A 26126-nucleotide genomic window follows, 5' to 3' on the forward strand; every position below is an offset into this window, starting at 1 on the left:
GAGACGTCTGTTCTGTTTCTTCATCTCAATCCAGACAGATTGATGATGATCAGATCAGATCTCTGTGTGGAGCACTGGCTGTTGTCAGACTCCTTGTGCAAACAAAAATCTCACTGGATTACAATTAATGGCTAAATGAATATTTGGAAATGTAAACTGATATTTCCTACTGACACACTACAGCAAAAGATAGAAATAACTGACATAAAACCATTTTGTAGCTAGGCCAAATTTGGTAATCTGGACTCTATTCCGAACACATAAAAGATTTAACTGTTCTAATTATCAACTTTTTTAAACTCAAGGCTTTACTGTAAATCTTGCTGCAATGGCACCACCATGTCCAAAAACTCCTCGTCACACACCAGATGTGTAGGTCTTCCCATAAATAGACTTTATTTCCAAAAAATAGCCCCTACAACAGGGTAGCAGGAGGGAGAGGAAGGATCATTTATACAGACTTTACAGATAAAACACTCACTGGGCTGTTCTTAAAATCTCACTGTAATAGAGACAACATTTCAACCACAGTCTAAACCATCCCTATATAGCCCAAACAGATCAGTAGTTAAGTGAGAATAGGACGTCCAGTTCTGGCTCAGAATACTGGAAATAAGCAGAACATGAATGATTTGATGAAGCTTTTTACACCTGAAACAGAATCAAAACATCTAAAGAAATTCAAGGTATTTCATTTACATCTTTAAGGGTGAATAAAAGCAATAGTAGTCCAAATGTAAAGAACATGAGGTGTAGTGTGTTACAGAAAAAAAAAAAAAAAAAAAACACCAATTAAAATTAACAAATATAAATGACAGTATTGCACCAAGCTGGCAAACTAGTCTGCCATGCAAGGAAACAGTCAGCACACTAGGACACTTCTAGCCATGCAGACGCATCCAGTATCTGTATCAGCTTCAACGTTACATTACATCTGAATGCTATGACTTTGCAGAAATAAAGAGATATCAGGAGAGAAAACTAATTACAGGAAGCTGGAATTTGGTCAGAATTAGTTGTCTATCTTTATGCATTTGACAGACAATGTGAAAGACTCTGTTAGACAGATGCTGACGCTGTCATATTCATCTACATTACAATCCCTTCATTAATTTGGGCTTTCTTAAAGGCTAAAATAATGTTCTTGAGGAAGTGCGGGTAGTGCTCTAGTGTTACTAGTCAGGACAAGCCCCATTAAAACTGGGTGGAAATTATTTTTTGTCAGAACGCTCTGAGAAAAAAAAAACCTTTGGTAATTAGGCAAGGAAACTTAACCCTGTGTTAAATAATGTGTTCATTTGTTTTGTATTATAAGTGAATGAGCATGTAACTGTCTCTCTCTCAGTAAAGCATGATGAATCTCTTTCTCACAGATATCCTCCCATGCATAGCAGCAACAGCACGTGAACAGTCAGCAGGTAGAGTGACACCAGCAGAGGCGTTCGCTGACGAGAGCAGAAGGCAACTCGCAGCATCCGCAGAAGCCCAGGTCCACCACTACGAGTCTAAGGTAAAAAAAAAAAAAAAAGATACATCTAAAAAAAAATCTCCAATATATATGATTACATTAAAAAACTCAGGCTTTAATAATAAAATAATACAGTTAATTAGAAATTTGATTTGTAATAGCATGTTTATGCATGTTAAAACAAGGCATTGTGGGGTTGTGTTTACCCGTGTAACGGCGCCCTCTGGAGGCTCAATAAGTACAGCAGTCTCTGACATCATGGCTTCAGATGCTGTCTGCCACTCCCCTTGTGTATAGCTGTACATGAGGAAGTGAAATTGTAATATTCAGTTTTTAAATGTGAAAACTGAGGCATGAAATATGTGCATAAAAACTGCAGTTGGTCCATACGCAGTGGCCCTAAAATTTACATATTTCAGAGTAAAGCTCCAGATGATATGGTTTGATATTTTGTATCTAAAACAACGATATGACAATTTATGTGTCTTGCATGCTATATTTCACACTAAAGCAGTCTGCAGCAATAACGCCCAGATCCAGGGGCAGTGAGTTCATCTTAATCTGAGATTAGGGTCAAACCATTTGAGGCGATCCTGTGCAGCGATGAGCTGCTCCTCTACTCTGAGTCTCTGTTCTGACTCCTCATCCAGCCTGACAGAAACACACACACAGTTAGAAGAGTTACTGTACAGCATAGGTATTATACAATACAATGGCCATTGATTAAAAAAGGAAATTCACATGCTTAATTCCTTTCAAATACAGTATTAGTAGCATGTTAGCCTTTAGCTGGAGTATTATCTACAACTGTTACCAATGAAGTTTGTGGCACAGGTGCTAAAGAGATTGACAGCATGCAACTGTGGATCAGTATAATTAATGATAAGACTAAACTTGGCAGCAGTACCTTCTCTGGAGTTCAATGCACTCGGCTTTATAGCCCTCGTTGTGCTCTAGAGGGCCACCAGGGGCAGCGTCTACTGCAAGGCTTCCCTAAGGGACAAAGAAGTTGTGTTGAATTCCTCATACACTAAAGACAATTAAAAAGATCAAGGACTTCTCAGATTTATACTTAAACATATAGTGGTATGTTAAACATACAGACTCGACAGACATACAAGGCGTATTAATGAACAGGAGTAGAGTGAAAAGAATAAAACTAGAATAGCACAAAACAAGGCAGATAGATTAATGGAAAATAACATTCCTAGGTTGCTTTCAATGTCTCATATTTGAAAATGAGAATAGAGTTTTTTTTACCTGTCTTTGTGTGTGCTCAAGCCGTAATTTTGATGTCCGTGCTTCCTCCAGCATGGCAGTAAGATGGCGAACCTGTTGGTCCCTTTCTGAGAGGGTTGTCAGGGTCTGCTGCTTCAAAGCTCGGCCTGGCCCTGCCAGTCCATCCTCTCAAGTCTATACATGGAAAACATTTGTAAAAAAAAATGGTAAGAAATAGTGTTTTTCACTTTCGGTGAAGTTAGAAACTATGGTCCCTAAGTGTACTAGATATGTGCCAGTATTGCAATATATCAGGTAATGAATATACACAATATTGTTATTGTGGGCACTTCTAAATACCGTGAATAATTATATAATTGAAATGAAATGAAAGACGCGTGCGCGCGCTGATGTAAACAAGCACACATGAGAAGCACATGGGGGAACAAATGAGAGACGTGCTTAATGAAAGCACTTTCAGTCTCTGACAGCAGATGGCGCTAAACTGGAGAAAATGCAGCCCTTTCCCTAGTAACCCCATAAATAAAGCAGCTGCCACTTTCTAAAACATATTTAAATCATTTTAAATAGCCATTCAGATTTGTGTATTCATCACAATGGTGCATGGTGTTCATCACAGAGCCAAATACTTAAATATTTATATAGACTTAATAGGCTATTTATTTTCAAAGTTCTTTTTCATTTTAATCTGGACTACAAAACTCCCAATAAAAAATTCTAAAGTGTTTTGATTCTTTATTGTTCATTAACACTTTACATTAAGGCTTCATTAGTTAACATTAATTAATTCATTAGTTAACATAAACTGCCAATGAAAAATTATTTTGAACATTCATTAATCTTAGGAATTCCAGTATTTAATAACACGTTGTTAAAATCGAAAGTTGCAACTGTGTTATTTAATGAGCTAACATAAACTAAGAATTTTTTTAACAAAGATTAATAACTTCTGGAGCAAATGTAGCTATTGCTCATAGTGTTTCTATGGCTCAGTGGTAGAGCATTGTGTTAGCAGCATAAAAGATCGTGGGTTCAATTCCCAGGGACCACATACTGGTAAAAAAAAAATGTATAGTCTGAATGCACTGTAAGTCGCTTCGGATAAAAGCGTCTGCTAAATGCATAAATGTAAATGTAAATTGTGAATGTTAATCCATTAACTAAGGTTAACTAATGAGGTCTTTTTGTAAATTGATACCTGTTGGTTTTTATAGTTCTTTTGCACTTTAATCTGTGTAAAACTTTTTACTTTATATATTTTTCTGTATTGCTTTATTGTATTTAAATGTTCAGTTATTTTTGTTACTAGAAAAAAAGTTATTTAACCTGTTATACTGTATTATGAACACTTTTTAAAACTAAATTTCAATACCGTGATACCATGATAAAAGCATAAGCAATTAATCGCAAAAGTGTACTAACATTTTTGGCTAACTTCTTTGAAGCTGTCAGAACAGTCATTTTACCACACCAATACAATTGGACAGAAATAAACTACGAAAGGGACCAGACTTCCGACAGTTAGAAGCATGGCTCTAAAAGACTATCACCAAAAATGGCAGAGGGCAATAAAGCCATGAGTTAAGTCTCACCTGAGCATTTCCAGTTCTTGCTTATATCTGTCCATCTGTGCATCTCTATGCCTCATCTCTGCCATGATCTTTTCCTCTTGCTCCCCTGCCCTTCTTCTCTCATCCTCCAGAGCCTGAGTGAGCCTGGATAGTTCCCCTGATCCAAGTCGATCCAATTCAGATCGCTGCAAGTGCAGCTGTTCCAACTGAGGAGCAATTTACAGGTTGCAAATGTTATTAAAAGAAGGCAGGATGCAAAAACTAAGACATAGGTGGTAACACTTTAGTATGGGGAGTAAATTCTTACTATTAACTACTTGCTTATTAGCATGCCTATTATTAACATATTGACTGCTTATTAGTACTTATAAAGCACATATCTGTATGACCATATTCTACATCCCTAATCCTACCCAATACCTAAACTTAACAACTACCTTATTAACTATTAATAAGCAGCAAATGAAGGGTTTATTGAGGCTAAAGTCATAGTTAATGGTTTGTTAATAACGAGAATTGAACCTTAAACTAAAATGTGACCACTTAGGTTTCCAATAAATGATCAAGTAATTAATACCATTCTTTCTCTGTCATTTTGCAGTGCTGACAGGGCGTTTTTTAGGCTCCACACTTCTCCTTTGGAGCCACTTGGAGGAGAAGCTGGGTGACCCGTCTGGTTTATCTCATCTAAACGGAGACGCAGCTCCTTGGTCTCGTTGACAGCCTGATCTCTTGCATCCTGCAGATATGCCATGTCTTGACCAAAAGACTGATTCTGAGCTCGAAGCTGAGAGGCTGCTTCCCTCTCCTCCAGAAGCTGCTGCTCCATCATCAACAGGTCCCGCGCCAACTCTGCAACCCTTTCCTCGGCTGTTTCAGCTTCAGTGCGCAGAACACCACCTTCCCAGCGCAGCTCCTTCAACTCTTTGCTGTGTACTGCCTGAGTCTCCTTCTCCAATTCCAAGGTCTCCTCCAAGGTGGTGATGCGCTTTCTAGCAGCTTGGAGCTGTTCCCTCATCTTCTCTACCTCGGCACCTGGTGCATCTTGCTTATCGGCTCTAACAATCCCTTCACTGGCTTGGCTCAAGATCTCCTGCTCCAATGGAGGTACTTTTCCTTGTGAAACATCTTTTACAAGAGCCTGAATTTGGCTCTTGAGATTTTCTTTCTCTCTCTCCAGGAAACTGATGCGCTCTACTTGGGTAGCAAGAATCTGCTTGTGCTGGGAGTCCTTCATAGCAAGAACCTGGTTCAGGTCATTTCTGTAGCCATGAAGTTGGGCAGCCAGTTTGGCATTCTCAGCATTCAGGTCATCCCGCTGTGACAACAAAGCTCGAATCTCCTCCTTTAAACCGTTGTTTTCTCCTGCAGCCTCTTGGATCAGACTGTCCTTGTCCATCATGACCTGAGTGAACATGAGACCAAGGACCAGTCAGAATTTAAAAAGATAGGCTACTTACTGCAAATTAGTTTATATTTTTAAAACAGAATCCATTTAGAGCAACATTACCTGAAGATGTCTTTCCTCTAGCTGCTTGTATTGGCTGAGCACTCTGTCTCTGTCATCCTGCAGGGAGCCCATAGCCTTGGTAAAGGACTCAAGTTGAGCTCTGCTCTGGAAGGTGTCCTCCTCAGCCTTACGAAGCCTTTCTTCTAAACTACGCAACTCCTCTCTCTTCTTCTCCAGCTCTTTCTCTGCCATCTCGGCCCTTCCATCTGCATCCTTCCTAGCCTCCTCTACAGCCTAAAAGAAGAGAGGAGTATGTATCATTTTATGGTAATAAATTCCCTACAGTGAGATTAATGAATATGCATGCGTTTGTTTCAGAAACTTTCTTTTAAGAACATTAAGTACCTGTGTCACAGCCTGCTCTTTCTCACCAAGGAGCTCCATCTCCCTCTTCTCCTTCTCATCCAATGCTGCCTGAAGATTGTCAGTAAGGTTCTTTGAAGATGCCAGGTCTGTTTCCAGTTGCTCCAGCCTCAAGCATAGTCTCCTTTCCTCTGTCTCCCTTTCTTTGATCACTGCACGTGCCTCATTAGCATCACTCTGAAGCTTGTCTACTGCTTCTTCTAAAGCTTTGGTCCGGTGCCGTAGTCCCTCTGCCTCTGTCTCCAAGGTAGTCAGCTGGGAACGTGTTTGGGTCAGGTTGGTCTCTACCAGAGCGAGGTTCTGCTGCAGATCCCCTCTTTCTTTCTCAAGAGCTGCAAAGCTTTCATTATGTTTCTTTTCTGCCTCAGACAGCTCTAGCTGTAGGTTCTCTTCCACCTTTTGCATTCTGCAAACATACAGAAATTGATTATTTAAGATTTACTTTAAGTAAAATTTCCAAAAATGAATAAAACTTTTTTTTTTAAAAAAATACAAAAAAGAAAACAAACCTTTCCAATAAACTCTGCAGCTCCTCTTTTTGGGTGGTCTCCCTCTGGAGTCGCTCAGTAAGTTCTTTAGCACGGGTCTCAGCCTGCCGAACATCAGCCTCCTTTTCTTGTAGCTCCCTATGAAAACGACTCTCCCATTGCTTGGCCTCATCCAGCACTCGATCACGGTCATCCTGCAGGGACGACATGGAGCGCGAAAAGGCTGCCAACCGAGCCAGTGCTTCATCCAGACGTGCCTGCATTTCCTGGGCATGCCTGTCTGTGGCCTCAGCAATACTCCTTGCCTCAAGAGTTGCCTCTTCCTCCCTCTCCCGCTCCCGGTAAGATTTCTCCAGTCTTAATTCCATCTGTTTAAGCTCGGCTCCAAGGCGATACCTGACTTCATCGAGGGTACGCTCCGCATCTGCCTTCAACTCTGCCTCTCTACGTTGTACCATTTGTTCAGCAGCAATTTTTTCTGCTTGCGCCTGCTTTGCTTCTTCCAGCGCCATGTCCAATTTCCCTTTATACGTTGAAAGTTCAGATGCAATACTTTTTCTGTCTTGCATAATCTTTGCAATCTCCAAGCGTGCCGCCTCAAGTTCTGCACTCAACTCATCTCTCCCCAAAGTCAATGACTTAACATCTTTACCTAGTTCACTTATTCTTTCCTGGTACTCAATGCAGTCTTTCTGTAGTTGTCGAACTTCCATTTGCTTCTCCCTCAGCAGTTCCTCAAGTTGACGTGTCCTGTTTTGATTACCTTCTTTAAACCTCTGTGCTGACTTCAACTTCTGCTCCAGCTCTCTTTGTTTGCCGGCCTCACCCTCTGCCTCTGCTCTCTCTCGTTGTGCCTGCCTCATGTCCTCTTCCATCCTGGCTGCCCGGTCCCTCTCACTTGCCACCTCAGCCTCCAGCTCAGCCCGCTCTCTCTCCAGCTTCTCCAATTCCCTCTGCATGTCTGTGAGGCGATCGCGACTGTCAGATGCCTCTTGCTGGTAGCCTGCAATGCTGCCATTGAGCTGAGCCAGCTGGTTCATTAACCGCTCCTCCAGGTCATCCCTTTCAGTCTCTAGGCTGGTACGAAGTTCTTGCAGTTGGGTCTCTTTCTTAAAGATCTTTTCCTTCTGGAGCCCCTCTCTTTCTGAAGACTCCTGAAGTTGCTGCTTGAGGGAAGCAAGTTCTGCATTCAGCGTTGACTCTTGCTTGTTTCTAGATTCCATGTGATCTTCAAGAGCAGCTTCAAGTTCCCTTATCTTATTCTCTGCTGTTTTGAGAGAGGTTTCTAGCTCCTTGAGCCTCTCCTCTGTTTGAGCAGTCATCTCAACATTTGCTTGCACTTTTTGTTCAAGAGCAGTACCAATGGATTCCAATGGCTTAGTTGGATTGGCGTCTGGGGGAATACTATCACTCTGATTCTCTTGAATTTCAATTAAATCAGGACTTCTCTGCTGTGTGACAATTTTAACCTCCTTAATGGTTTCCATGGAGCATGTGTCCAGGTTCTCACTGCCTTTTTTGTCAATGTCCTCAGCCAAGCGCTGTCTCAACTCCTCAGCTTCATGCTCCAAAGATTTCTTTTCATCCATAACAATATTATAATTTGTTTTCAAGGTCTCAAGCTCTTGTTTGACTCTCTTAAGCTCTTGTTTCAGCTCAGTATCTGTATGTTTGGTCAGTTTCTTTTCTTCTTGGTCCCTGAGCCTTTCATTCTCCTCCTCCAGATCCATTATCTTCTGATGCTTAACCTTGGCAAACTTTCTCATTTTTTCTTTCACAACATCCACCTCCTTCATAGCTTCCTCAGCTAACCTCTCAGCCTCTTGCCTGGCTGCCTCATGAGCTCGAGCCTTGCCTGCTAACTCCTGCCTCTCTTGTCGAGCAGCTTCAAGCACTCGTCTCACTCGTTCAGCCTCATCACTTACATTTTCATATGACTTGAGAAGGGATTCATACTCTTCTTTCATGCTTTGCACCTTTTCTTCCAGCTGTCTGCACACTTGTTCGGATTCCTCTTTGGCACTCTCAGCCTGACGTTTACATGCATCCTTCTCATTCAAAACACCCTCCATGGCAAGTTTAAGGCTCTCACATGAGGCATGCAGACTCTGATTTTCCAACAAAGTTCGATCCACCTCTTCAATTAACTTCTCCCTCTCTTCTCTTGACTTGTTCAGCTCCACCTCTATTAACTCCAGTTTTTGTTGTAGCTCTAATTTGATCTTCTCAGCAGCAGTCTGTTCCTCCTTTAGCACCTGTTTCTCTTTGAGGGCCTCCTTACGTGATACAAGAGCAGCCTGCAGTTTGCGTTGAAGTTGTTGGAGTTTGGCACTATTATCCTTCTCTTCTTCCTCACGTTGTGGCATTTCTGCTTCCAGTTTTTGAACCTTATCTTGCTCCGCTTTAAGCCCTTCTTGTAGGGAAGCAATCTGCTGATCTTTCTCCAGTACTGTTTCCTGCATCTTAAGTAAAAGGGAACTTTGTTCGCTAAGCTGTTGGCTTAAATCAACAATCTCATCATTCTTGTTTTTAAGAAATTGTTTAAATTCTTCCACTTCTGACTGAAGTGCTTTGATTGGGGACTCAGCATCTGAGATGCTTCTTTTAGCTGCTTCCCAAGCCTCATCCACCTCCGCTCTCAGCTTCACTGCATTAGCTTCGGCTCTCTGACATTTCTCCCTAAGAGCCTCCATTTCCTCAGTGAGAGCATCAATCTGCCTCTCCTTTTCTCTCAAGGCTTCAAGTTCTTTGCAAAGCTCTTTGAATTTGCTATCAGTGAGTGATTGAGAGGATTGGCTCTCTTGTAGGCGCACCTCCAATTCTGCACGAGCAGCCTGCTCAACTCTGAATTCCTCCTGGAGAGCATTTATAATGTCCTCATGATCTTTTGCCACGGGCTGTTGAGATTGCTCACCAGGTTTATGTTGTTGTGTCGTAGTCTCAGCTGGAGTAAAATCCACCCAATCCTCCTGAACCCAATCATTTGTCTCTGGTTTCTCTAGATTTTGTGTAGCAGACATTCCAACATTCCCCTCCACATTCACACTCACAACTTTATCTGTATCATTCTTTGATTCTAGCAGTCCCTCAAGCTCCACAATACGATTCAACAACCCAGTTTTTTCTCTCTCTTCAGTTTGGAGGCGTTCAAAAAGGTCACTGTACTCCTCTTTCTGTTGTTTCATCTGCTCAAGATGATGGCGAGCTTTCTCTTGAGCTTTCACAACAGCGTCCTCATGAGCATCAGTAGCTTCCTGAAGCTTTTTATGCAATATTTCAATGTCAGATTCCATGGACGCTATCTGTGAAAGAAGCCTATTTTTGTCCTCAGCCATCTGTGACATTTGTTGTTCATTTAGTTGTACATACCGCTCAGTCAAATGTTCTATTTCTGCACGTGACTCAGTCAGTGCTTGATCTTGCTTACTGATTTTTTGTTTCAGACTTTTTAAGGTCTCTTCTTTTATATTTAAGTCATCTCTGGTCTCTTGCAACAAAACATCAAGTCTCTGTATTTCTTTCTCTTTTTCCTTAATTTCATTTTTGAACTGAAGAGTTATTTCCTCAGTACCATCTCTTTCCTTTTCTTCCCTGCTCTCAGCCTCCTTCTCAAAGTCTGCAACTTTTTTTATCAATTCTTTCCGCTGTATCAGAGCTGCCTGCAGCTTTCTCTTGACCTGTTCTCCATTTTTCTTCAAGGCAGCCATCTGAATATTCAAGTCATCATTCTCCGTTCGTAAAGCAACAAGCTCCTCACATTCTGCTGTTTTATCCTCTATGATTTTCTGCTGGTCATCCCTGACACTCTCAAGTTCATGTATTTGCTCTTTTAGCTTTTTGACTTCACTGGATACTGTAAACCTTTCCTCTCCAGCCTGGAGTAGTTTGGCAGTCATGCTTTCATTGAGTTCCATCATCTCCTGGTCTTTCTGTGAAAGACACTTTTGTAGACCTTCCAGCTCAGCAGTCCTGGCAATGAGAGCAGCTTTTGCCATATCAGCCTCCTGAGAGACCTGAACTAACCTGCCCTCCATGTCTACAAGCTTCTGTTCCAGTTCGGAGGAAGTGAGCTCTCTGTCCTCTAGTTGAACAGCAAGCATTCTAGCTTGTCCTTGTTGTTCAACAAGTCTTTGATGGACTTCATCAAGGCTTGCCTGTAAGGCTTTCATCTTATCATCTTTAGATAAAGCCTCTTCCTGCAAGTTCTCAAACTGCTCCGCAACATTTTGCCTATCTATTTTTTCTTGCTCAAACAATGCCTTGACTTCAATCAGCTCTTTCTCGTATATATCTGCCTTGCACTGAACCTCATTTTTGGAATCTGTGAGTGACTTCAATGCTTCCTCCAGCTGGAAAACTCTCTCCTGTGATTGTAAAGCTGTGTCTTTCAACTGCTGAAGCTCTCCCAGAAGTTCACTATACCTTTTCTGAATCTCTTCTGCTAAGATCTGTGCGAAAGCCTGACCAGTGCTTGAATCTGTATTTAGCAGACTTCCCTCCTGTTGGCCTAGACGTACATGTACAGTTTCACGGATAACTAAAGATGGTGATTCAATATCAACTAAGCAGCTAGTTGATGCAACATGCTCTTCGCAGGTCTCTTCCCAAGATTGTGTGGATAAGCGCAATGAGGCAAAGTCCTGAATTTGGGGCGCCCACTCTTGAGTCCCATCTTGGTTGACTGCCTCCAGAAGAGTCCAGCTACTATGAGCCACCTCTGAGTCACTGCTTGTTACCATCTCATCCGAGGAGGTACCCTTTGATTCTCCAGGAGACTCAGGTTGGGGTGCTATAAGGTCAGGGCTACTCTCATTGCCAGCAGAGACAGACATAGCAGATGTGTCAACTGCCACAAGTGTTGTCTCTTCCTCTTGTGTGCTCTCAAGAACCTCAGATAGAGCTGTAGAGTTGTCGTACAACCCAGCGATGTCCTCTCTGCTTGGGCTATTGGAACTTTCCTCCTCTGGAATAGTTTTGGCTGTAGTGAGTGACAGTTTTTCTCTGAGAGCAAAGAGTTCCCTTTCTCTGTCTGCAAGCTGCTGCTCCAGAAACTGTATCCGATCTGTCTGAAATTTGTTTTCTGAACTATGTCCATCTCCACTGTTACCTGAGGGTAGCATTTGTGAGAAGAAAAAAAATCATGAGATAACCATGTGAAAATCATCAAATAACTAAAAATTTTACATGCATTGTAAAAAAAAAAAAAAAAAAAAAATGTGTAAAAAAAACAAAAACAACCAACAACCTTGTTTCAAGAATAAATTCTTAACTTCCTGTTTTTGTTTTGTGTTTTTACTGGGGGAACAGGTCTTTCTGGTTGTCCTAACATTACAAACCACAACGGTAAAGGGCATGTTCTCCACTAGAGAGCAAGGCAATTATGGGAGAACATGGGACTGCTGTCACTGAAAGAACCACTGCAGTTCATAGTACATTCAGCTACACAAGGGCAAACATTAGACTTACCCTGGTGTGTCCTGTCCAAATCTCTCACAGACAGGTCAGTCCCATGATCACGTAATGACTCACCAGTCACCTAGGAAAGACAGGCCTCAGTTACAACAAACAGTGTGCTTACACTAATGCATGCTTATTGAGAGTGCACTGGTCTATTGAATCGCCACCATAACTGCAAGTATTTCAATGCTATTACAAACCATACCTTTATTAATACTTAATAATTGTGCCCTTATATGTGGGGGCCAGTAATAGAAAAAAACTAATTATGAAAGTGAAGAGGATTATATCGCTGACCTGATAAGTTTTGAGACAAACTGTCTAGGCATTTATGTCACCTTGCGTCTGTCGCACCAGACACAGCTTATGCTATATACTAAATGAGTTTACATCTTATTCTGTGCACCAACTCCATTGTCATTGTCATTAGGTGCAAATATTATCTGATTATGAAAAGTAACAGCAGAGCTCTGTACAACAATCCATACAACTTTAAGTATCATTCATGTCCATAGCATGTAAAATGCAGGACAGATTTAATACCAAGAACCCCAAGTACCTTTTATTTAATACCTAACACCTAAGTATGAGTGAAAGTAATATTTCATTAGCTCTTATACTTGCATTCAAAAAAAAAAAAAAAACACTCAAAAGTTCCACTGTACTGAAATCTGTTGTATTTTGCAAAGCAATGTTTAAAACTCTAACATATTTTTGCAATCCACCTACCTGAACAGTGAGACGTTGGTGCTCCAGTTCCTGTATCCTAGCAACTGCTTCCTCTCTCTCAGCTGTGCTCTTATCCAGTTGACCTAGAGCATCAGGTGTGTTAAAACATAATTACTTTTTGATCACAGTACAAACAATTTGCCCTACATTTTGGCATTGTTTCATAAAATGCTTCCAAGGACAGTTTACTGAAACCACAACTTTGCTTTGAACTTTGTTCTCCTGGGCTGTTTACCTTGCAGAGATTGCAGAGTAAGTGTGATCTGGGACATGCATGCTTGACTCTCTTGATGTTCGTCTGTAAGGTTGCTCAGCCGAGCTTCTAGACAAGGTAACACCTCTAAGAACTGTGCAGGGTCAGTAGGAATGGATATTTCCATCGCTGCCTCCCCAGGAGTTGTCAAATTCTGAATCCCTCTCCAAAGTTTCTCCAGTGCATCCTTGGCTTGCAGTCCTGCTTTCTGTTCCTCTTTATTGGCATCCAGTGTCTCTCTTAAGGACTCAAGCTCGTTTTGCATCTGTGCTAAGCGATCTCTTTCACTCTTAGATTCTTCTTCCCTTGCTCTCTCCACTTCATTGAGCTTTTCCTGAAGATGATGACGCTCTTCCATGCGGCTTGCCACCTCCACCTCTAGCTTCTTTGTCATTTGCTCTTTCTGGTTCTCAGCGACTTCCAGACAGGCTTGCAAATTTGTCAGCTTGGTCTCAAATGTTATTTGTCTCTCTTGTAATGTCTCCAGACTTTCTCTCTCCTCAGCTGAAAGTTTTTCTCTCAATTCAACCAACTCTGAGGTCTTTTTCAGTAACTCAGCATTGAGAGTACTGATGGTCTGCTCTTTTTCGCTTTCTGTGGTTTCCAATCTGGCTTCCAGAGATATTTTCAAGTTGGTCAGCTCTGTCTCAAAGGTACTCTCTCTCTTTTTCATTGTCTCCAGCATTTCTTCCTTCTCTCTTTGCCCAGATTCAAGTTTCGCTCTAATTTCATCCAACTCTGCTGTCTTTCTCAGTAACTCAGAATTGAGAGCACTGATGTTCTGGTCTCTTTCATTTTCTGAAGTTTCTAATCTAGTTTCTAGAGATACTTTCAAGTTGGTCAGCTCTGCCTCAAAGCTAGTCTCTCTCTCTTTAAATTTCTCCAGCATTTCGTTCTTCTCTCTTTCTTCAGATTCAAGTTTTTCTCTGATTTCATCCACCACTGCTGTCTTTTTCAGTAACTCAGCATTGAGAGCACTGATGTTCTGGTCTCTTTCATTTTCTAATGTTTCCAATCTGGTTTCTAGAGATATTTTCAAGTTGGTCAGCTCTGCCTCAAAGTTAGTCTCTCTCTCTTTCATTGACTCCAGCATTTCTTCCTTCTCTCTTTCCCTAGATTCAAGCTTTGCTCTCATCTCATCCAACTCTGTAGTCTTTTTCAGCAATTCAGCATTAAGTTGTGTGACACTGATGTTGAGTGTACTGATGGTCTGCTCTTTTTCGCTTTCTGTGGTTTCCAATCTAGCTTCTAGAGATACTTTCAATTTGGCCAGCTCTGCCTCAAAGCTAGTCTCTCTCTCTTTCATTTTCTCCAGCATTTCTTCCTTCGCTCTTTCCCCAGATTCAAGCTTTGCTCTCATCTCATCCAACTCTGTAGTCTTTTTCAGCAATTCAGCATTAAGTTGTGTGACATTGATGTTGAGTTTTCCAAGCACATTGAGTGTACTGATGGTCTGCTCTTTTTCGCTTTCTGTGGTTTCCAATCTGGCTTCTAGAGATACTTTCAAGTTGGTCAGCTCTGCCTCAAAGGCATTTTCTTTATCTTTCAATTTCTCCAGCATTTCTTCTTTCAATCTTTCAGCAGATTCAAGTTTTGCTCTCATTTCATCCATCTCTGTGGCCTTTTTCAGTAACTCAGAATTGAGAGCACTTATGGTCTGCTCTTTTTCGCTTTCTGTGGTTTCCAATCTGGCTTCTAGAGATACTTTCAAGTTGGTCAGCTCTGCCTCAAAGCTAGTCTCTCTCTCTTTCAATTTCTCCAGCGTTTCTTCTTTCTCTCTTTCAGCAGATTCAAGTTTTTCTCTCATTTCATCCATCTCTGTGGTCTTTTTGAGTAACTCAGCATTGAGAGCACTGATGTTCTGGTTGCTTTCATTTTCTAACGTTTCCAATCTCGTTTCTAGAGATCCTTTCATTTTCGTCAGCTCTGCCTCAAAGGCACATTCTCTCTCTTTTATTTTAACCAGCATTTCTTCCTTCTCTCTTTGCCCAGATTCAAGTTTTTCTCTGATTTCATCCACTTCTGCTGTCTTTTTCAGTAACTCAGCGTTGTGAGCACTGATGTTCTGGTCTCTTTCATTTTCTAACGTTTCCAATCTAGTTTCTAGAGATACTTTCAAGTTGGTCAGCTCTGTCTCGAAGTTAGTCTCTCTCTCTTTCATTTTCTCCAGCATTTCGTCTTTCTCTCTTTCACTAGATTCAAGCTTTGTTCTCATCTCATCCAACTCCGTGGTCTTTTTCAGCAATTCAGCATTAAGTTGTGTGACATTGATGTTGAGTGTACTGATGGTCTGCTCTCTCTCACTCTCTGATGTCTCCAGTCTGGCTTCTAGACATACTTTCATTTTGGCCAGCTCAGCCTCAAAGGCATTTTCTTTATCTTTCAATTTCTCCAGCGTTTCTTCTTTCTCTCTTTCAGCAGATTCAAGTTTTTCTCTCATTTCATCCATCTCTGTGGTCTTTTTGAGTAAATCAGAATTGAGAGCACTGATGTTCTGGTTGCTTTCATTTTCTAACATTTCCAATCTAGTTTCTAGAGATACTTTCAAGTTGGTCAGCTCTGTCTCAAAGTTAGTCTCTCTCTCTTTCATTTTCTCCAGCATTTCTTCCTTCTCTCTTTCCCCAGATTCAAGCTTTGCTCTCATCTCATCCAACTCCGTGGTCTTTTTCAGCAATTCAGCATTAAGTTGTGTGACACTGATGTTGAGTGTACTGATGGTCTGCTCTCTCTCACTCTCTGATGTCTCCAATCTGGCTTCTAGAGATCCTTTCAAGTTGGTCAGCTCAGCCTCAAAGGCATTTTCTTTATCTTTCAATTTCTCCAGCATTTCTTCTTTCTCTCTTTCAGCAGATTCAAGTTTTGCTCTCATTTCATCCATCTCTGTGGTCTTTTTCAGTAACTCAGAATTGAGAGCACTGATGTTCTGGTTGCTTTCATTTTCTAACGTTTCCAATCTCGTTTCTAGAGATCCTTTCATTTTCGTCAGGTCTGCCTCAAAGGCACATTCTCTCTCTTTTATTTTAACCAGCATTTCTTCCTTCTCTCTTTGCCCAGATTCAAGTTTTTCTCTGATTTCATCCACTTCTGCTGTCTTTTTCAGTAACTCAGCGTTGAGAGAACTGATGTTCTGGTCTCTTTCATTTTCTGAAGTTTTTAATCTAGTTTCTAGAGATACTTTCAAGTTGGTCAGCTCTGCCTCAAAGCTAGTCTCTCTCTCTTTCATTGACTCCAGCATTTCTTCCTTCTCTCTTTCCCTAGATTCAAGCTTTGCTCTCATTTCATCCAACTCTGTGGTCTTTTTCAGCAATTCAGCATTAAGTTGTGTGACATTGATGTTGAGTGTACTGATGGTCTGCTCTCTCTCACTCTCTGATGTCTCCAATCTGGCTTCTAGACATACTTTCATTTTGGTCAGCTCAGCCTCAAAGGCATTTTCTTTATCTTTCAATTTCTCCAGCATTTCTTCTTTCTCTCTTTCAGCAGATTCAAGTTTTGCTCTCATTTCATCCATCTCTGTGGTCTTTTTCAGTAATTCAGTGTTGAGAGAATTGACGGTCTGTTCTCTCTCACTCCCTGAAGCTTCTAGTGTGGCTCTAAGAGCCTGGAGATCTTTCTCAGCTTGCATTGCCCACTGCTGCCTCTCCTCTTCTCTCAGTCGCCGGGCTTCTGCCAACTCCAATTCCATCTGCCTGAACTGAGCAGTCAGAATCTGCACAAATGAAACATTCATCATGTTTATACACTTATCTTGCTAAAGGGTCTATAATCCTAAAAAAAAAAAAAAGATTTCAGTCCAACCAGCTGTAACCACAACATGCAACAAGAAATTCTGTTGGTTACTTGGATTCCATTTTTAATCACACTGCTGGGCATCTCTATTCTCAGTGAAATCTCACCAGCTCAAAATCACCACAAAGCTGTACGGTGTTAAGGAAAAAAATCTCTTGACTGACTGTGATGATTTCTAACATATTTTGCTTTCAAAAAATTACCAGGACACAGTGTAAACTATACATGTTGTGCTGACCTGTTTTTGCTGGTCTGCACTGTTGAGCTCCTGCTGCAACATTTCTAGGACTTCTGAACGAGAGCGCAAGGACTCCTCCAGCTCCTCTATGCGCTGCTGGGATGCACGAAGAGCCTGCAAAACAATAAGTAGGATTAAAGTAAAATAGAACCACATGTATTGAAAGACCTCCTAAAAAAGCTGCAGGGTTTGATTTATGTGTTTTTTTTTTTTTTGTCATGCCCGTTGTAGACACAGTGTTAATCCGCCCTTTCTTTCTTAATTCCTTTCCAACAACATGAACAAAAATATAAGATGAGTTGGGTGCTTCTCACAGAATGTGGAAATGCATGCACCATGCAAGACAGCTTAGATCAAAATTGCCATGGTAACATGACGAGCTATGATTTCATGCTTTATAATAACACACAAATAAGGCTACAACACCACAGGGTATCCCAAAACAAAAAGCCAACAAATATGGAAACATCAAGACAATGTTATTCTGGCATTGCTGCTCTTCCCCATCTTACATCTTTGATTGTGTGTGTGTGTGTGTGTGTGTGTGTGTGTGTGTGTGTGTGTGTGTGTGTGTGTGTGTGTGTGTGGACACAACTTTGTGTGCATATGAACAGTTCAGATGCAAATAGTCTTTTTCAAAACGCTTATAAACCATAAGGGTTGTGCTGTCGATAGAATTTTCTTTTAATGGCATGTGTGTGTGTGTGTGTGCATACAAATATTTCAGATTGCAAAAGTCTTTAAGTGCAGTATGAACTACTAAAAATGAAAATTTTTCTCCTATGTTTATGTTCAGTTATTTATCTTTAATGGCATTATGTTCAGTGGCAATGAAAAGAACCTATTCATTGCCATTGAAGTGAAATTACTGAACCTACACATAGCAGCCTTTTAGAAGAAAATAAAGCCTACGTAATAATAATAAAAAAAGAAAAATTAAACTAATTTGTAATATTAAGCAATAAATTCATAATAAAATTAAATACATTAATAAATTAGAAATATATTGGGTAACAAGGTTTTGAATTTTGTGGGGGGTCACAAATCTAAGAAATGTTTTATTTTTTCAATTGGGGGAAATCATGCAGTACAAGACTAATGCAAAATGTGGGACAGAGCTCAATTATATTTTGTCATTTTAGATTAGGAAACACTATCTATTCACCATAACTAGTTGTTTATTACAATGTATTTTACTAGTATTTTTAGTACTCATAAAGCATATAGTAATGCCTTATTCTGAACAACCATATTCTAGACCCTACCCAATACCTAAACATAACTAAAACAACAACTACCTTACTTACTGTCAATAATAATTAAAGTAGGACTTTATTGAAATATATAATCTAATTATATATGAAATATATAAATATCAAATTGGCCTCCTTTGTGGAACATAAAAATTCAGACATGAGAAACGCAAACACACCTGCTGTAAGTCAAGGTCATTTGAGACCTGCGTGAGATTAAGGAGTTCCTGCTCATGTTTGAAGATTTGTTCTTCAAATCGCACATCTTTTTCCCTCACCACAGCCTGCAGAATTCGCACCTGGATGACATTTGAAAAATAAAACAGTGGATATGGTCTTTGAGAGTGAAGCCTAAGATTAGTTTATTACAGAAATAAAACAGTACCTACAAAAGACCTGACCATCATATGACACATTTAAAGATTTGAACAACATAAGCTCAAAATTATTCATGTGCTTGAATAATTTGACCTGTGAACTCACCTGCTCTGCATGACCTTCCTCTCTCACACGCTGTTCAGCCTCCCAGAGCTGATGTTGGAGGGTCTTGTTAGCGGACTCTGCCTGGCTGAGCTTTTCTTTCAGCTGCTGGAGTTCCTCCTCCACTTCTGGAGCCATTTGGAAGGAGCTCTCTGAATTCTAAAAAAAAAAAAAAAAAAAAACAGTTCAAAATCATACTGCTGTACTGAAAATTTTAATGAATTTGGCAATCGCCCATATATAGACGAACAAGAGAATACACCACTAATAATAATTATATTGAGCTATCCAAGACCACTTCATGCTTAAAATAACACCATTATGTGAGCTTGTCTCTTTACCTGACTGCTGTTCAGTGCTTCTTGTCCTTTCAGCTCATTGAGCTGTTTGTTCAGGGCAGCCGTCTTGGCTTTGGCCTGCAGTTTAAGCTTTGTAAACTTGACTTCTGCCTGTTCTTTCTCTTCCTGTACGAGAACAAACACAGTCATGAAATGCAAAAATCAAGCTTCAGACCTGCTGACATTCATGGTCTACTTGTATATTCTTTTCTCGTTATGCAAGTCCACACCTTGAGCTGTTTTTCAGTTCTGGCGAGCTGGCTGTCCTTCTCTCGAATCAGCTCCTTCAGCTGAACCACCAGCTGTTCGGTCTGGGCCAGCCTCTCCAGGACATCTTCCGAGGTCTCCAAGCCCTGCAGGGATGCTTCAGCATCAGGCTGAGGCCGAGGTACCGGACCATCCTGCTCCAAAGACAACATTCAAACATTATAGAGGGCTCTGTAGATGGTTAACCACTCCCTCCCAACCGCATGTAATATTATATCGAACTGAATATTAAATTCACCCTATTTTTTTTTTTTCTATCTCAACAAATTAGAATACTTCATAAGACCAATTAAAAAAAAAAAAAAAAAAAAAAAAAAAACATTTTTAGTGAGTTGTTGGCCTTCTGGAAAGTATGTTCATTTACTGTACATGTACGCAGAGCTGGGTAGATTACTTATGAATTGTAATCAGTTACTGATTACAGATTACATGACAAAATTTGTAGTCAGTAATATAATCTCTTAGATTACACATTTTTGGTAACGTAATCTGATTACTTTTGAATTACATTTAGATTACATTTGTGCTAACCCTTATTTGATATCACATATAATGAATTAGCCTAATCTTGTGCTATTTTGACAGATATATATATATATTCCAAAAAATATATATTTAATTCACCAACAAGAGCCACAATAGCTTCTTTTTCAAGTGCAATGTATGGAAAGTTAATACTTAAAAAAATACTAACACTAATGTACCTTGCTGTAAGTGTTTGCTAGTAACACTGAATAAAACAAAATCACATCTTATGATTTTAAAGCATATTTACTTAGAATTAAGTAAATTTAGAAAACAGCTACATTACAAAAAACAATATTAAAAAACATGAAATTAACAGCAATATCCCTGCTAGGTCAAATATAAAAAAAATAAATAAAAAAAACACTAGAAGTGTATATGACAGTATCAATGAAAAACATCAAACAATAGCTAAATTGCAAACATGAATTCTGAAAAAGACTAAATTCACACAGCAATGACATTTCTATCCATCTCAAAACATTTTAAGTGAATAGTACTAAAGAGGAAAAGACACAAAACGATGTAGTACACATGCCAGACCAACATGTGGCGCTGTAATTCTGCCACAGAGACACACTAAGAACGGAGAAGACAAGGACTATGCACATAAACCTTGCGCTCGGTATACAAACGAACATGGAACAATACATTTATTAATTTGTGTTAATGTTAATTAATAAAAAAACAATTGTTCAGTGTTTGTTCATGTTTTTGTTGCTCTTACGTGACGTAGCGGTGTTTGACTAGGGGCGAGACGTGGGCTGATGACGTCATCGTTTCAGAAAATATACGGATTTGCTGTCCACATGAAAACGCAAAGGCGGCATTTTCAAATTTATCCACTCTGGGACCCGGTTTAAAAAATATCGGTTTCACTCTCCCAAAACGCCAGATCCGTGTGGACGAAACACCTATACTATACAAAATGTATGCATATACAGGGAAATGCGTCTCCGTGTGGACGTGGCCTTGAAGTGCATAAGGTAGTAACAATGAAGAAAAATCAACATTACAAAAAATATATTAAAGAACATAAAATTCCCAGCAATAACTTTGCTAGGTCAAAGATTTCCGTGGACAGCAAATGAATCCGCGGTAGGCAGATCTTAAACTCAACAGTGACATTTTCCCGTGACTTTCTTTAAAAATGAAATGATGTCTGTACATCCAGTGATTAAAGGCTACTTTCCCCTCTATCTTCCATTATCTTGTTGCTGATTTCTTCTGAGCGCGATTCTGACACCCCTCCCCCTCTCCGCCGGAAAAACTTGAAGAATCTCGAACGAATATAAGCGGCAGGTTTATTAGGAAAAAATATAAACGTTAAAAAAGGAAATTTAGGAGAATCAATTAATTGTGAACAACTTATTAGCATTGTGTAAATAATATGTAATCATGTAATCCATAAAAAAGTAACTGTAGTCTGATTACGAGTATTTTAAAAAGTAGTTTACTCTAATTACAAGTACTTGAGATTTGGAATCTGATTACGTAATCCAGATTACATGTTATCCGTTACTACCCAGCTCTGCATGTACTCAATACTTGGTAGGGGCTCCATTTGCTTTAATTACGGTCTCAATTCGGCGTGGCATGGAGGTGATCAGTTTGTGGCACTGCTGAGGTGGTATGGAAGCCCAGGTTTCTTTGACAGATTCAATTCTTGAATCGATTTTGCCTGACAATCCTCATAAGGCTGCAGTTCTCTCGGTTAGTTGTGCATCTTTTTCTTCCACACTTTTTCCTTCCACTCAACTTTCTGTTCACATGCTTGGATACAGCACTCTGTGAACAGCCAGCTTCTTTGGCAATGAATGTTTGTGGCTTACCCTCCTTGTGAAGGGTGTCAATGATTGTCTTCTGGACAACTGTCAGATCAGCAGTCTTCCCCATGAATGTGTAGCCTAGAGAACCAAACTGAGGGAAGTCGTGGCCTAATGGTTAGAGAGTTTGACTCCTAACCCTAAGGTTGTGGGTTCGAGTCTCAGGCCGGCAATACCACGACTGAGGTGTCCTTGAGCAAGGCACCGAACCCCCAACTGCTCACCGGGCGCCGCAGCATAAATGGCTGCCCACTGCTCCGGGTGTGTGTTCACGGTGTGTGTGTGTGTTCACTGCTGTGTGTGTGCACTTTGGATGTGTTAAATGCAGAGCACGAATTCTGAGTATGGGTCACCATACTTGGCTGTACGTCACGTCACGTCACTTTTTATTTTGAAGGCTCAGGAAACCTTTGCAGGTGTTTTGAGTTGATTAGTTGACTGGCATTTTACCATATTCTAATTTGTTGAGATAGTGAATTGGTTGAATGGGTTTTTGTTAAATGTGAGCCAAAATCATCACAATTAAAAGAACCAAAGACTTAAACTACATCAGTCTGTGTGCATTGAATTTATTTAATACACGAGTTTCACAATTTGAGTTGAATTACTGAAATAAATGAACTTTTCCACGGCATTCTAATTTATTGAGATGCACCTGTATGTGTTTCATTCAACACAATCTCATGGCAATTCATAACTATATTATGTTTTGGCAAATTGCAAATCGATTGCAAGCTCTCATTATTTTTGCTCTCCGAATTCCAAAAAAAAACAGTTCATTATCATACTGCCGTACTGAAAATTTTAATGAATTTAGCAACCACCCAAATATAGATGAACAACAGAATACACCACTAATAATAATTATATTAAGCCATCCAAGACCACTTCATGCTTAAAATAACACCAATATGTCAGCTTGTCTCTCTGTACAGTACAGTGTTTTTAACTTTAAATGTTTACTTAAAAGGTGAGTCCATTCAGGTTCAGTGCTTCTTGTCCTTTCAGCTCATTGAGCTGTTTGTTCAGGGCAGCCGTCTTGGCTTTGGCCTGCAGTTTAAGCTTTGTAAACTTGACTTCTGCCTGTTCTTTCTCTTCCTGTACGAGAACAAACACAGTCACGAATGCTAAAAACTAAGCTTCAGACCTGCTGACATTCATGGTCTACTTGTATATTCTTTTCTCGTTATGCAAGTCCACACCTTGAGCTGTTTTTCAGTTCTGGCGAGCTGGCTGTCCTTCTCTCGAATCAGCTCCTTCAGCTGAAGTGCCACCAGCTGTTCGGGGCGTCTGGGCCAGCCTCTCCTCAGGACATCTTCCGAGGTCATCCAAGCCCTGCATTCAGGGATGCTTCAGCATCAGGCTGAGGCCGACCATCCTGCTCCAAAGACAACATTCAAACATTATAGAGGGCTCTGTAGATGGTTAACCACTCCCTCCCAACCGCATGTTAATATTATATCGCCTTGAATATTAAATTCACCCTATTTTTCAAATGCGTGTTTAGATCTTATGTATGTGTTTCATTCAACACAATCTCATGCCAATTCATAACTATATTATGTTTTGGCGAATTGCAAATCGATTGCAAGCTCTCATTATTTTTGAGTGCAACGCCCACATCTCAAAATCTAATCAACAACCGATGAACAAAACCAAGTTTGCACCCTACTTTCTTATTTTTTGTTAACCCGTTACACTCAGATGTGTCACAATATAGAAGCTACTTCCATTTCATTAAAACTTTAAAATCAACTGGTGTTAAATTAGCACTGTTCTTGTTTGTCTACTTATGCTTGTCTTGTTCTCAAGACCCATTCACACTAAGAATGATAACAAAATTAGCATCCACACTAATGCATAATTACAGCTTGTTTATTGTAAGCATTCGTTGCATTTTGTCGTCTGCCATTTTAAATGCTCAAGCTCTTTATAGGATTTTGATTTTTTTTTATCTTTCATCAGCTGGAAAAAAAATCATTCTGAAAGTGATTCCAATGAAATCATTGTCTGTGTTGTTATTGTTATAGGCCTAGTTGTTTTATATTTATTGTTATAGTTATTGTCTTTGGAGTGAACAGGCCTTAAGTGACCCATTTAAAGATAGTAAACGGCTTGTAAACTAACTCAAAAACCTGTAAATAAGTACTTAAATATGGGCTATTATCAGAACTCTCGTAATAAGTAACTATAATTATTGAACCAAAATACAACTCCAAGGATTGTTCAGAGTTTGGCTGCTCACCTGGAAGTCTCCATCGGAGCGCTCCTCACCCGAGAGCTCCTGGAGGACAGAGGACACCCCGTGGGTCAGCCGGCTAAACATGGCTGACCTGCATGGAAAGATATGCAATAAAACGTTAGTGCACAGTTTGAGTATTTTGTATCAAGCTCTGTATTGTGTGCATTACTGACACATGATCATATAAAGTCAGATAAAGACTGCAATAACAGCAGATATAGACTTCCCATCTGGCACAACAACAACAATAGTTTAAAATGTAACCAATACATTGCAACAGATTTAATTTGGCTCTCGAGATCCCATATCAGGCAACCAACTTATAATATTCAAATCAAGTTAATATAAATATAACAGTTCTGTTCTGCATCACACCGCATTAATAAATCGAATGCATGTTTTGCATAAAGTAAAAGATCTTACAGTTTGTTTAGTCTGTATACTTGTTGTGATTCTCACAGATTATGACGGGACAACGACTGTAAGTACATCACATGCATAACTCAAAATACATAATGCATAACTAGAACACCTGATGAGCTCAACTCTGTTACGCAATGTGTGTCCCCTGTACTAACAATAACTACAGAAGTTCTGCACGCCTCTAAAACGCTTACAATACCTCTCTTTATTTCCTGATAATAAATAACCGCCTTTGACGGAGCCATAAAGCGGAGAAAAACGACCAGAACCGAACAACGCCGAAACATAGAAACTGATGACTGCGGCTGCGTCGCTTTCATTTTGTCTACACAACAGCAAAGATTATTGAGCGACTCTTCTTCCTTGCGTTTAAAAATCGATTGGTATGAGAACAAATGGTCGAGGCATATAAAGGTATGAGTTTTATTTGTTATATTTGTTATACACTGGCATTATTAAAGCCCAGTGAGCGGCAGTAATGAGCGCAAGCTGAGACTGGGCTCGTGCTGATGACTCGTAAACAACTCTGTCGATATTTATAAATGTACTTGTGTTTGTGCACGTCAGCGGCTGGATACACTTAGAGGCATCGTGTTAATGTTATTAAAGCATGAAACTGACCTGAGTGATCGACGCAGGGAAGAGCTGCGTGGTTTATTTGATCAATTTCGTCTCCAGGATTTTACAGCCACATCACCAAACATCCCGGAAACAGAAACGCAGCGCTGTGATTGGACCGCGCAAGGGAGCGTGTGAAAACTACTAGAGACCCTGTGAGCCGCGCGACTGCACGCCAAGGGACCGTCCACAAAAATAAAACGTAGACGCAAAATAAAGTAGGCATGCTCGTTTGCAAGAGATAATAATACCCAGTTAGGTTTGGAGTTACATCATGGTTCAAAACAGAATGGGACGGCATGATTTAAAGCTTAACATGATTATTAATTATGGAAAACAGTTAGGGCGCAGTCTTGTTCTTCTGGCACACTACATCACAGTGTTTGTGAGCTTTGTATCTCGCTCGGTGAACTGTTTTGCCGAAGTGATCAAGTGGACATCAATGTTTGCCAGATACACGGTAGCGGCATTTGATTCGGTCCATAGGAGCCTACACTGGTGGACCAGAAGACGCAGCGGGGCATCCATAGAGACGCTATCCAGCAGCGAAACTGAGTCAGACTGATGAAGACTACTGATTTTGTAGTGTTTCTGTACTACTCGAGTTGTATGTTGTCGTCTTGAGTTTTTGTTCATTTCAAAGGCTCTTGAAAGCACTCTAGAGGTTGAGGAAGAGTCCACCACTGTCATAACCACACCTGAGAGACTGAAGACTGAACACAACACCTGTTTTTCAGGTCTAGACCAGTATTTTAACGGAAGGATACAATTAAGTTAAGTTGGTTAAGTTCATAGCAGTTGGTTTTGCCTTGCAGTTAATCCTAAATAGTGTTGTTTTTACCCTAACTTTTTTTTTTTAAATCATTCCATATCCACTGAATGTAGTTTAGCCGTCAAGGAGAAGAGCAAAATCACTACCATTAGCACATATTTGTTGTGCTGATTTATTTTATTTAATGTATGTGGTTGGAGCAAATGTACAGTATGCTGGGTAAAAGAAATCCTGAAACCAGGGGCGTCGGACTGGGGGTAAAACCAGTACTGATTAC

The 26126-nt window shown here is 40.1% G+C and overlaps 1 protein-coding gene across 1 annotated transcript; it reads right to left on the minus strand.

Moving 5' to 3' along the window:
- Positions 1 to 369: 369 nt before the first annotated feature.
- On the minus strand, positions 370 to 25200 carry LOC122137037 (golgin subfamily B member 1-like). Its single transcript, XM_042722217.1, is given in 22 exon segments — positions 370 to 1505; positions 1675 to 1765; positions 2048 to 2119; positions 2376 to 2461; positions 2729 to 2847; positions 2850 to 2881; positions 4300 to 4484; positions 4856 to 5683; positions 5789 to 6022; positions 6134 to 6557; positions 6661 to 11746; positions 12106 to 12175; positions 12826 to 12908; positions 13061 to 14286; positions 14530 to 16787; positions 17106 to 17219; positions 18538 to 18657; positions 18842 to 18997; positions 19180 to 19302; positions 19407 to 19577; positions 24040 to 24127; positions 25081 to 25200. Coding segments are annotated over 21 exon segments (11697 nt in total). The 5' UTR covers positions 24121 to 24127; positions 25081 to 25200; the 3' UTR covers positions 370 to 1367.
- Positions 25201 to 26126: the final 926 nt, after the last annotated feature.

The sequence above is a fragment of the Cyprinus carpio genome, chromosome B4, assembly GCF_018340385.1.
Source record: "Cyprinus carpio isolate SPL01 chromosome B4, ASM1834038v1, whole genome shotgun sequence".
NCBI classification, from domain to species: domain Eukaryota; kingdom Metazoa; phylum Chordata; class Actinopteri; order Cypriniformes; family Cyprinidae; genus Cyprinus; species Cyprinus carpio.